The sequence below is a fragment of the Gracilinanus agilis genome, chromosome 3, assembly GCF_016433145.1.
Source record: "Gracilinanus agilis isolate LMUSP501 chromosome 3, AgileGrace, whole genome shotgun sequence".
In the NCBI taxonomy this organism is placed as follows: domain Eukaryota; kingdom Metazoa; phylum Chordata; class Mammalia; order Didelphimorphia; family Didelphidae; genus Gracilinanus; species Gracilinanus agilis.
The window spans coordinates 633710425-633724449 of NC_058132.1; the positions used below are offsets into that span (position 1 = coordinate 633710425).

At 33.1% G+C, this 14025-nt stretch overlaps 1 protein-coding gene across 1 annotated transcript in view; it reads right to left on the bottom strand.

The window, feature by feature from the left end:
* Positions 1 to 3094: 3094 nt before the first annotated feature.
* PLSCR4 (phospholipid scramblase 4) overlaps positions 3095 to 14025 on the bottom strand; it is a 58443-nt gene continuing 47512 nt past the window's right edge. Inside the window, exons 7-10 of the mRNA XM_044669462.1 lie at positions 12482 to 12708; positions 10446 to 10607; positions 5210 to 5368; positions 3095 to 3199 (exon numbers count right to left, since the gene is read on the bottom strand). Coding sequence (XP_044525397.1) covers positions 3095 to 3199; positions 5210 to 5368; positions 10446 to 10607; positions 12482 to 12708 — 653 coding nt within the window. The remainder of the gene's footprint in view (positions 3200 to 5209; positions 5369 to 10445; positions 10608 to 12481; positions 12709 to 14025) is intronic.

Here is a 14025-nt window from a genome sequence, read left to right on the forward strand (position 1 = left end):
ATATGGCCAAACTTTTTTAAAGATATTTTTAATGAAGATATTAAAATGTTGTTGTTCAATTGTATCTGACTCTTTGTGATGCAATTTGGGATTTCATTGGTAATGATATTAGGATGGTTTGCCATTTTCCTCTCCAGTTCATTTTACAAATGAAAAAACTAAGGTGAACAGGATTTAATGAGTTGCCCAAGTGTCTGAGGCAAGATTTTAACTCAATCTCCCTGACTCTAGGCCACATTGCTGCCCAAAGATATTGAGAGATTCTGTCTAATTACAGGCTTGTTCTGGTTTGAATTTTACATTCTCTGTATGATTAACTCATTTCTGTCAATTAATGGGACGTAGGGGAGGGGCAGGGCTCATGGAAATGTGCAATAAATAATAAAAATGAACTTCATATAACAGACCACTACACAGATAAAAAATAATGGACTAAAGAAACCTGTTACATATTTAGTCTATATTTCCTAAATCAAAATATTGATGCACAATAATTTGGGTGAATGTGAGAATATACATTTTAAAAACACTTCTCATCAAGCAAACCCTTCCCAATCTCAGCTATCCAATTGAAAGGAAAAGTCACAATTTTGAAAAAGAAAGAATCTTTTACTCTCCCCTCAATTTTTCATGTTTTTGTTTTTGTCTATGCTTCACATTCATATCCTTCATGTTGAATAATTAGGGATCTTTTTAATAAAAAAAATGGAATGCCATTGTCACAGTTAGCAGTGTTATTCATCCCTGGAAATGTGGACCTAGTTGGATCATTCCACCTCACTTTGCTGAGCTTTTATCAATTTATTCTCATTTATGTATTTAATAGAAAGATCTTCTGTTTCCTAAATAACCATGTGCAACTTTTGAGGTCTTTAATTTCATACTTATAATCTGACTTGGGTCATTTTTGTTCTAGTGTTTCTAACAACTAGCAAACTATAATGCTTAGTATTCCCCCAACTCCACAGACCACTCCCTAATGTCTAATGGTAGAATTCCATCTATTTTGTATATGTCTATATGTCTATATGTTTGTGTGGAACACAATGGAATTCCTTTCACTTTTCCTATATCCTACAATAGAATTTCTTTTATTTTTAAAGTAGTGTACTATTGTCTCAGCTCTCTGGCATGAACTCTTTGCAACCTATTTTACCCTAGAGAAATACAACTAAGACTGAAGGCCATAATAGGGTATGTTCAAAGACACATTAGAATATAATTTAAATTTTGTGTAGACTGATTGACATTTATCTTAAGCTACATACTTCTGTTTTTAGAGCTAAAACCCAGGTTGGCTGTCCTTCCAGGGCATCAAAGGCTTGAGGTCACTGAAAATAATCTGTAGTGTCAATAATTTTCATGCCGATGCCTGGGAATGGATAGTTCTCCAATCCGAGTTTTCTAAATTTGGGGGAGAAAATGTTCTAAGAGATTGTGAGTCTCCAGATTTTTAGAGATTGTGATTATCTTTTATCATTTTCATTTTCAGTGAAGAGTCACAGGCTCTTTTCTTAAGGGTGATCTATTGATCTTGTTAATCAATGTATTAAAAACATAAATGACCTGCTTATCAGATGACATAGAGCCAGAAAAAGAAGTTAATTGTTAGTTAAAGGACTTGAGATCCAAAAGGATTTCTGTAGGACAAATTTAAGGCTTGAACACAAGAATATGAAATTTAGTATATAACTTTGTATAAAAAAATCAACAGCTAAGTATATGTTGTCTTTCACTTCTGATTCTGCATTAATCATGGAAGAAAAGTAGAAAAGAAGGGGGAAATATTGTCAAAATCATATGGTTTTTAAAAACAGTTATTAATATTAACTTGGCTGTTACCCTAGATGAAAGTTCCTTTCCAGTGATCAATGACTAGGCATTCTACTATCTTGACCTTTTTACCATGTGAAATCAGAAGACAAAAAGAAGTTGTAGTTTAATAGAAGACTGGCCTTCCTTGGAGAGGCAAATGAAGGCAGTGAGGAAATGATTTTCAACTTGAGTCTAGAGGCAATAAGAAAAAGTATGGCAATATATCTGAGATATTTGTTTTCATTGGTGGAATACTGATATGCAGAAAAATGCAATTGTTACTTAGCAGATAATTTAATTTAAAAGGAGTTTCCTAAGCTTCAGAAAGGTCATGGTAGCATAACCAGTAAGTTTCAAAAGGCAGGGTTTAAACCCAAGTGTTAACAAGTCCAAGTCAAGAATGCTCATCATACTGCCACTGGTTTAACCCAGGCTTGCCAGAACCTAAGTCCAACACTTTCTTCACTATATGCATCAAGAGTGACTCTATATATCATATTTTCTTCAAGAACAAAGATAGGAAATGTCATATGTGGTTAGCAACAGATAATATCATAAAAATAAAATGACAGGCACTAACTTGCCCATATGAGTTATTTTAAAACTGGATATACAAAGAAAGCTGTGTTACAGCAAAAAAATAAAGTTAATATAAAAACTGGAATGAAAAATGAAATATAAGCTTTTATACTACACAGATGAGTCTGTAGAGGACTTATGGAAAAGTCATAGGATCACAGATCTAGAGCTGGAGGAAGCCATCTAATATGATGCCCTTATTTTACAAATAAAGACACTGGAAAGGGTTGATAACTGCATTGATAAAGAGAGTAATGACAATCATAGATCCATAAAAAAGATCATGTAAAAGATGATGCTAGAGGATGCTTTGGTAGCTACCATATTAATTTTCAGGAAAAGCCAAAGAAAAAGTATATATATGTGGGTGGGGGGAAATGGAAGTAGAGGAGAAGCAGAGAAGATTAGTTTTAATTATTGAAAAATATAATGCCTCTGTAGGAGTATTGAGTGGAAATTATAGAGGACATAATCAATATCCAGCCCCATATCAGGAAAAAAAGAACTCCTTAACAATTAGAGCTGTTTCAAATCGGAATAGTCTGCTCCTGAGGGTACAAAGTCCCTCATCACTGAAAGTCTTCACATGGAGACTGGACAGCAATTTCCAGGAAATGGTCTCTATGATTATTCTGTTCATGAATAGATTTCACTAGATAACCAGTTGGCTCCTTCCAACTCTGACACTCTATTACTATTACTAGCGTCGTCGTCGTCGATGCTGATGGTGGCGATGGGCGTGATGGGCACGATGGTGGCTGGTGCTACTACTAGCTCTTGGTGGCCTTTCAAAAAACATGAAATCCTAGAATTAAAAAAAACCAACACATTATATATAAGCAATTAGATGTCTTGTCAGAAAGCCATTGGCAATTAGCCCTTCTAGTTATTATCAACTGTACTAATAAAATAAGATTTTCAAGTCAACATTTTCTTCTAGAATTAAATTTTTAGAAACAAAATGGAAGGGCCTGCACAGATGGAAATCACAACTGTGAAAGTAAACAGGATGGACTCACCCATGAAATTTAAGCAGAGAGCAGAGTGTATTAAAAACCAGAATCCCATGATATGTTGTTTATAAGAAACATATTTAGGTCTGGCATATTCTTCAGGAATGAACATTGATGCAAAAATCTTAAATAAAATATTAACGAAGAGACTATAACAATCTATCACAAAAATCATTCACTATGACCAGGTAGGATTCATATCAGGAATGAAAAGCTGGTTTAATTTTAGGAAAACCATCAGTATAATTGACCATACCAATAACCAAACTGACAAAAATCACATGATTATCTCAATGGATGCAGAAAAATCTTCAACAAAATACAACATCATTACTATTAAAAATACTAGAAAGGATTGGAATAAAAGGGACTTTTCTTAAAATAATAAGTAACATCTATATAAAAGCATCAACAAGTATCATCCACAATGGGGTTAAGTTAGATACCTTCCCAATAAGATCAGGAGTGAAGTAAGGATGTCTATTATCACTAGTAATAATTAATATTGTAATAGAAATGCTAGCTTTATAAGTAAGAGAAGAAAAAGTAATTGAAAGAATGAAAGTAGGGAATGAGGAAACTCAACTATCACTTTTGTGGAAGGTATATTGGAATACTTAGAGAATCCTAGAGAATCAACTGAATAAATTAGTTAAAATAATAACTTTAGCAAAGTTGCAGGATACAAAATCATCAGCATTACTATATTTTTCCAACAAAGTTGAGCATCAAGAGTTAGAAAATGAAATTCCACTTAAAATCACTCTAGAAATAAAAAATACTTAGGAATCAATTTGCCAAGACAGATGCAGGAGTTATATGAAGACAATTACAAAACACTTTTCACACAAATAAAGTTAGATCTAAACAATTGGAAAAACTTTAATTATTCACAGGTACGCTGAGATATTATAATAAAAATGATTATCTTACCTTGATTAATTTACTTATTCAGCGCCATATCAATCAAACTACTAAATAACTTTTATAGAACTAAAAAAAAATAATAATGAAATTCATCTGGAAGAACAAAAGTCAAGAATATCAAGAGAAATAATAAAAAAAATGTGAAGGATTATGTCACAGCCTTGTTGGCTTTATGAGCTGATGCAATGATGTGAACAAAAGAAGGAGTAAATCTGTAGAAAGGTGACAACATTGTAAAGAGAAAAAACTGTGAAAGATTTAAGAAATCTGATCAATTCAGTGACCGATTACATCTTCAGAGAACCTGTGACAATGAAGCATGTTATTCATCTCCTGACAGAAGGGCAATAGACTTTAGATGTAGAAAGAGACATACCTTTTTAGACATGTCCACTGTGTGTATTTATTTTGCTTGACCATGTATATTAGGCTCCCTCCCCCTTTCTTTTTGTTTTTTAATTGGAGTAAGTGAAGAGAGAGAAGATTTTGCGATAACATTCCCCCAACAAAAACATTGAAACATTTTTAATTCAAAGAAAATAATTCAATTAGGACATTTTTGAAAGTAATATATGAAATAATAAATTATGTATACATATGTATAGATCAACAGATACATGCATGTGTGTATATCTATCTATATCTATGTATCTCTCTCTCTCTCTCTCTCTCTCTCTCTATATATATATATATATATATATATACATATATATATATATATATCTTAAACCAAATCATGTGAAAAAGGAGACTAATGGTTCCATACACTGTCATCTTCTTGTGTTCTGCTTTGCATAAAGAAATGTTTGTTTTCTGGAGTTTAAGTTTAGGATTTTAAAAAATTTGAATATTAAAAAATAAAAGTAAAAACTTACAATGAGGAAGCACGCTGCAAAAACCATAGCTTTCATTGTGACGTTGAGGTCTAAAGGAAAAGTGATTTCATAGTTGTCTGCATCTGCTACTGATGCTTGGAGAAAGCCAGGCCACTGCCTACGAATATTTCCAATATTACTTCTATCCAATGATTGAATCTAGAAAATGACAAATGGGACTTTAATGGTTTCCTTAAAGGTATTTTATGCTGCAATAATCAGAAACGCAATTAATTCACTCAGAGACAGAGAAGAACTCACTATGGAACCTGCTTATAGTGGTATTGTTTAAAAGATTATCTTTTATCACTGACTTAAATGACATTGTTTCAAAGAGAAGACATTTTAATATTAAAATAATAATAGAAGTAATATAATTTGTCATATATTCATAAATTTACCAGTTAGTTATAAATATGAGTAGTTTAGTTAATCTAAAATTAGATAATTAATCATTTTATAAAATCTAAGAGGAACCAAACACAGGACAGGTATACTTCTAATGAAAGAAATCTCTAGAATGAGATTTGCTTACCTTTTTTTGGGTCTTGAATAACTCTAGTAGTCTGAGGAAGCCTATGGACACCTCAGAATCATTTTTAAATTCATACCATTTAATAAACAGAATCCTAAATGAAGCCAGTTATATGAAATAAAGATATATTTTTCCTACCCTTGTTTATAAGACCGTAAAATCACAGTGAGCCCCAGATTTAATAACTGTGATAAAGCAGTGGCTTCTAAAGTTGTTTTCATTTCCCTATAAGCAAAAAATATTAATGCATATTTATTTATTTTTGTTTATTCTTTTATTAATTCATCTACCAATGACCTACCTATCATTATATCTATATCTATCTATCTATCTATATATATATATGTGTGTGTGTGTGTGTGTATATATATATATATAGGTAAAGATATATATATATTTCATCTATTGATCCATTAATTTATTTAAATAGGTAGGTTTCACAGTGAATAGAGCACTGGGCTTGGAGCCCAATTTGGCCCAAGACACTTGTTGTGTGACACTGGGCAAGTCTATTAACCAGTGTTTGTCTTAATTTCTTCAACTATAAAATGGAGACAATAACAGCATCTACCTCCCAAAGTTGCTGTGAGAATAAAATGAAGTAATAATTGTAAATTGCTTAAGCAATCCCTGGAATATAAATATTAGACTATCATCATCATTATTATTATTACAGTTGCTATTGTCATCATTTTTAAATAATATTAATATTTTGTAGATTATGAAACATATTAAATGTAAGTAAAATGAATAAGATAAAGGTTAGACATGATTTAAAATAATTATCCATTTATTAATAATAAATAAAACCATTTTGCTCCCCAAAATCTTATATTAATTATATTTTATTAATAATAATAGTAACCAAGTATTTGATTAAAATATAGATCTAGGCTATTGAAATAAGAAATTATTAGTTGGTAAAAAATTCTGTGACTCCTGGAAAGTAGTTTGGCAGAAACTCAGTATAGGTCAATATCTTACAGTTATACCATTTACTTAGATAAAATAAAATGGATACATGATCTAGACATAAAAGGAAATCACATCAGCAAATCAGAAGAATAGGAAACATTTCCTATCAGATTTATGTATAGGAGAGGAATTTATAAGCAATAAGAGATAGAGAGCACTGTGAGATGGGAAACAGATAATTTGAGTACATTAAAATGAAAAGCTTTGACACAAATAAAATAAATATTGCTAAGACTGGAAAGAAAGCAGAAATTAAGGAAAAATTTCAAAGACAGTCTCTCAGAGGTCTCATATAATATATATATACATATATATATATATATGTATATGCATATATATATAAAGAACTTTGTCAAATTTATAAGAATCAGAACAATCTTCTAATTGGTAAATGGGCAAAATATATCAAAAATCAGTTTTCAGATGTAGCAAGCAAAGTCAGATTTAAGTACATGAAAAAACGCTACAATTCACTACTAATTAGGGAAAAGCAAACTAAAATAAATCTGAGATATCTCACACCCATCAGATTGGTTAAAGTGATTGGTAAAGGTTAAAAGACAAAAGGATACATGTTGGAGGGGATGTGGCAAAGTGAGGACACTAATACATTTTGGACAGCTATTTGGAATTATGCAAAGAGAGCTATTGTTTATTTCCTTAGATCCAACAATACTATTGCTAGGCATATTTCACAAGGAGGTCAGAGAAAAAGGAAAAGATCTGATGTGTTACAAAATATTTATAGCAGCTCTTTTTATGTGAGCAAGAAACTGGAAATCAAGGGGATGCATATCAATTACGGTAGCTAAACACATTGTAGTACATGATTATGATAGAATACTACTGTGCTAAAGGAAATAATTAGCAGCTTAATTTTGAAAAAGCTTGAGAAGAACCACAAGAGATAATGAATGACAAACGACAGAACCAAGACAACATTATATACAGCTATAAATTTAATATTTGAAGAATAATTTGTGAATGTTCACTTCCAGGGAATGAACTGAGAGGTGTAAATATGAAGGATATGGTCTATATAATTTTGCCAGATGAAGCCTTCTGTATTATGAGGAGGGAGGGAATGGGTAGGTTAAAAAGATGAAGATAAAAATAAATAAAAGAGTTATACAACTGATCATGCTTCATTATTTTTTAAATATTTTGAATTAACACTTTTTGATACAGCAATCTCTACATCAGATTCTAAGATCAATTCATTCAATTCATATATATATTTATACATATATACATATATATATATATAAGAATGAAAGATCATGGTGTTATTCATCTCTAATTTTCAAAGATGACCAATGACATGATGAGGCAATTTTTTCACTTGTGTGTAAACAATTTAAGTGAAGTAGAATGCATAGTATCTTCAGCCTCACTCCCTTCAGGAGTCATCAAAATATAGTGACAAGACAAGACTGGTGATGGCCTGAGATGAAGTGAATGACCTTGGTGTCTTCATTGCCAGATCTAGCTCTAAATGCTATACCACCACCATGGCCATTGGGAAAAAAATAGTTCACCTCTGCCTACTCCACCAGAGAAAGTGTTTATAAGATTTGGGTAGATATAGCTCTAACTCACCAACAGGTTGAGGCATGACAGTTGCATTCAACCTGGTTTACCCCAACTGATGAGATCGTTTTACCAGTGTGGTCACTGAACATGCTACAGCATCTTGGAATCACAGGTGAGAATTGAGTACTAAGTGGACACCAAAGGTGGATGAGCAATCTCAAAAAAGCTTGGCTTACTCACACACCAAAAATGTTTCATTCTCTTTGAATCCCACAAAAACTCCTAGATGAAAGATATCACAAAGTTTGTTCTTCTTCTAGTTATCTTTCAATAGTGTCTGATTCTTCATGATCCCATGGATCACAGAATGCCATACTCTTCTATTCTTTACTATCTTCCAAAGTCTACTCCATGTTTCTTGTTTCCAGGACACTATCCATCTCACCCTCTACCATCTCCTTCTCTTTTTGCCTTCAATTTTTCCCATCATAAAGGTTGTGTTTTTTTTCCAATGAGTTCAGTTTTCTCATTATGTGGCCAAAGTATTTAAGGTTCAGCTTCAAAATTTGACCTTTAAATGAAGCATCTGAATTAACTTCTTTAATTTTTGACTGATTTTTGGGCAGATAGGTAGTTCAGTGTATTGAGAGCCAGATCTAGAAATGGGAGACCCTGGGTACAAATATAGCCACAGATACTTCCTAGGTATATCACTTGGGCAAGTCACTTAATCCCCATTGCTTAGCCCTTACTGCTCTTTTGCCTTGGAACCAATATACAGTATTGATTGTAAAATGGAAGATATGAGTTTTTAAACAATATTGACTGACTGATTTGATTTCCTTTCTGTACGAGGGACTCTTAAAAGTCTTCTTTATTACCACAATTCAAAAAAATCAAGTCTGTGGCACTCAACTTTCCTTATAGTCCAACTCTCATAGCCATATATTGCTACTGGAAAAAAAACATTGCTTTGACTTTATGGACCTTTGCTGGCTAGGCAATGTCTCTGCTTTTTAGTTTGCTGTCCAGATTTTCCATAACTTTCTGTCCTAGGAACTTTCTTTGAGCCCAAAAATGTCAAATCTCACACTGCCTCCATTCCCCCCCCCTCTATTTTCCAGGAAGTGATGGAATCAGTTGCCATGATCTTAGTTTTTTTTTTTAATGTTTTTCAATCAAGCCTTTAAAATCTCCTCTGTCACCCTCATGAACAGGCTTTTTAATTCTTTACTTTCTGCTAATTTCAGAATAGTACCATCTGCATAACTGAGGTTGTAGATATTTCTCCAGACAACCTTATTCTGACTTTTTATTTATCCAACTTAATTCTTATTCTTAATTCTTATTTCTTCTTCACTTTCTATCAGAGATGTATCATATGCATACCTGAGGTTGCTGGTATTTCTCCAGACAACCTTAATTCTGTCTTTTGACTTATCCAACCTAACATTTTGCATGATGTAGTCGACACATTAAATAAGGTGACAATATATATCTCTCTTATATGTCTTTTTCATTTTTTTAACCAATCAGTTGTTCCATGTCTGGTTCTACCTGCTGCTGTTTGATCTGCAAGAGACAAGTACAAGATCTCGCTGAAGACCTGTCAAATTTTGTTGTGATACCCAGAGTCAAAGACTTTAGTGTGGTAAACGAAATAGAAATAATTTTTTAAATTCAGTGAATATTGGCAATTTGTAATCGAGCTCCTTTGCCTCTTAAAAAACCCATTCTGATCACAAAGATACACCCAACCAATGGAAGAAGATTCTCATGAGTTGCACTTAGTATATCATGACACCCAATTTCAGATTATTGTCTGTCCTGTGATCTTCCTCTTCTTTTAACTAGAATTTAAAATTCCAACCTTGGGACCCTAGGCTCTGATAGGTTCATTTTTGTCATAGCTTTCCTGTAAACCGTTCAATATGTCATTTCCAACCTTTTTTCTATATGATGCTACCATGTTCATACCCTAACCCCATGAACTTTTCAACCCTCCTTCTTCTCTTTCTGTTATCTTATCTCTATTACTCCTAGAACACAGAAACTGTTTTGATGGCTTGTATTTGTATGAAGAGTACCTAGCACAGTACTTTGTATAAAGTAAGTGCTTAATAAATGCCTTTACATTTATTTATTTGTTCATCCATTCTACAAAGTTATATCTTGCTTATATCTCTAACTTACCTCATAAAAAGTGTCTGAGCCACAGCTATCAGGTAAACATGGGCCAACCATGTCCAGCACATGTTCTTTCTTCTCATTTTCAATGCTGAAATTTGCACTGCAGCAGCCCCAGTGTTGGGTAATATAGCCAAGAGCTACACCAGGAGGAGCCTGAACTTCAAGCTACGAACAAAAATGAGAGGTGGGGGTTAAGCTCCAGAAAAACAACTGAGTCTTAGGAGTACTCTTGAATCATATGGGTTCAGTGAATATGGCCAACGATAATTATAAAGAGACATTCCAAAGATGCTATGCCTTGTAGAATAAATTGGACTTATTACATATAGTTTTCTGAGTAATTTAAAAGATTGTTTACTAGCCTCTTTAAATTTATATATATTTGCAGTGCAATTTGGTGATAAAAAGGACATGCCCAATTAAAAAAAAACAAGTTTAAGTTTCTTACTAAAAGCATTTTTTGTTCTTAGGGGAAAATCTGCACACTACTTCCATGGCAAACAAAACGAAGCCTAAAGCTTGTCCTGATTTCACCAAAAAAAGAACAGGGAAGGCCAGAAAAGGAGTCTAAATATAAACACGTTCTATTTTAACTATTTATTCCTTTTAACTAAGTGCTTCTACTGGTCAAGTTATTTCTATGCTACTTGGGTATAAACATAATAAGAGGCTAGGACAAAGCTCCGGTCATCCAGATCTAGTTATGATTCTAAGAAGAATCTCCTATAACCTCTTTCAGTTGTTCTGAATAAGCAGATCTTTTCTTAAAATGAGAAAACCAAGCACAAAGCAGCAGTGGCTCATGAAGATCAATTAAGTGGTGAAAGAGAATGCCACATTCAATGTTCATGTAAACTGTTGTGGGACCTCAAATGTAATTTAGGAAATAATAAATACCTATTTAATTGCAATAATTCTCTTGGTGGATAATGATTATTGTTCATAAATTATCAAGCCTTTTTGGTACTAAATGATATCCATTGAAGTTGTTCTGGTCAATATTTTCTGGTTCGACAATTTACTTATTTACCAGTCTTCTATAGCACTAATGCCTCACAAAAAGTCAATCTATTTATTTATTTTTCTGAACAAGAAATTAGCAAGGGCATGCCACTTGTCAATAAATGACTCAGTGGTTTCTTTCTGTTTATGAAAGTCAAATTATTACACTTAAAGATAAGAAACAAATTAGGGATCATCCTAACCTCTGTCTACTTTTTTCCCTATCATTTTGATGTAACCCCAAGAAAATGTAATTATACAACCATAGAAGAGAAGTGTTTCTTTAATACTGAGATAAATCCATAGTGTCCACAATGAATTATACCATCATAATACAGTCAGAAAAGAGCTTACAGCACTATCCAGTCCAATACTCATTTTACAGATGAAAAAAACTGAGGCATCTGTAGGCTAAATAATTTGCCCAAGGTCACAATAAAGGTGGATTGTTTTCTTTTTTAAAAATTAGAATGTTCTCACCCAGTCTAGAAGTACAGGAACAATTTATGAACTTGATTGGCACAAAAGTTTTGATCTGTCCCATTTCTGACCTACTTTGGTTTACCATTCCTTCAGTCCCTGCTCTTGGGAGCTCATCTTATTGATGTTCAACTTCGCCAGCACCTAATCAACATAACCATTGAAGCTCGAAACTCCTCAGCTCAAGAGGTCCCCCAACTTCTCTCTAACTAGTAACTGGGAATTGAGGTATGTAAGACCACATGTAGAAATGACTTCTTAAAAAATACTTGAGGGACATGGCTCCTAACCAACTTATTCTGGCTATTAGATAACACTTTGTCTAATATCCTTAATTCTCTTTTATTCCTTAAACTGAATCTCTTAGACCTTTCTCATCAAAAGTAACTGACCTGGTGTAGCTCACTCTTAGTGTGAATCTTCAACCTACTGACTGGTGGTCAGGGTACATAAACCTACATGAGAAATTTCTCTCTGGTTTTCTGCAAGGATAAGAGAACTTAGTTTCCCAAGACCATATCAAGCATAAAAAAGGGCATAGAACCTGAAGCACTAACCTCTTGCATGGCACAAGAGCAACAAAAACAGCAACAGGTACACCTAAAGGGCCTCTGCATTCTCATGATTTCTCGTCCCATGCAGTCAACGACCCGAAGGACAAAGGGACGTAATGATTTATAAGAATTTCTGGTGATGTCATCAGTGTCCTCAAGCACCATGTATATCATCTGACCCATACTGTTTTTTACTTCGTATCTGTTATTACTTTCAAATCGTGTCATCACTGGAAAATAAAAGAAGAAATACTTATTTAGTTAAGATTAATTAGTTGTAGCATAAATTTTAAAAAAGAGTCAAAAATGAGATATCTTAGAGTCTAGAATACTGGGCTTAAGTCCTCCCTCCAACACAAATTGCCTTTACAAATCAGGACAAATCATTTAAAATCTCACTGGCTCAAGCAACTCTCTAGGACTATACATTACAGAAGATTAAGTTCTCCCTTGATAGAGAACAGTCATTAGAAGTCTCCTATGACCAAAAAAAAATCACAATTATATAAAAAATAAAAGAAACTCATTTCTTTGGTGTACACACACACACATACACCTTTCATCTTAGAATCAATACTGTGTATTGGTTCCAAGGCAGAAGAGCAATAAGCTTATGTAATGAGTAACAGAGAGTCTTGAGGAGAATACTGCATCCTGTCATAGTACTGATCTATTGGGTACATTCTGTATTGTGATTGGAGAATTTAGGGGTATCTATAATATACATGAAAACATACACAAGATGACTGCACTTCTAGTTTCCTGGGTTATAGTACACAAATATGTCCTAGGTTCAGCCTTAGGTCATTCAAGTATATTCAATGTATTATGGATCCTTTACTAGGGGGCACTATCAATTTCCTTCTTTTTATTTTTAAAAAGAAAACAAGGTAAACGGGTTGATAATTTGTGTCAATTGTGTAAGGCTAGAAAGCTAAATTCTTCTATTTTTATTGCATTATGATCTGATAAGGTTGCATTTATTATTTCTACTTTTTTGCATTTGTTCGTCATGTTTCTATGCCCAATTACATGGTCTATCTTTGTGAATGTTCTATGTGCTGCTGAAAAGAAGGTGCATTCCTTTTTGTCCCTATTTATTTTTCTCCACATATCTATTAACTCTAATTTTTCTAGGATTTCATTCACCTCTTTTATCTTTCTTGTTTATTTTTTGGTTTGATTTATCTAGATCTGATAGGGGAAGATTGAGGTCACCCACTAGTATAGTTTTGCTATCTATTTCGTGCTTGAGCTCCACTAGCTTCTCCTTTAGAAATTTGGATGCTATACCGTTTGATGCATATATGTTGAGTACTGATATTTCTTCATTGTCTATACTGCCTTTTATTTGGATTTAATTACCTTCCCTAGCTCTTTTAACCAGATCTATTTTTACTTTGGCTCTGTCAGAAATGATTGCAACTCCTGCCTTCTTTTTCTCAGTTGAAGCCAAATAGATTTTGCTCCATCCTTTCATTTTTATTCTATGTATATCTGCCTGTCTCATGTGTATTTCTTGTAGACAACATATGGTAGGATTTTGG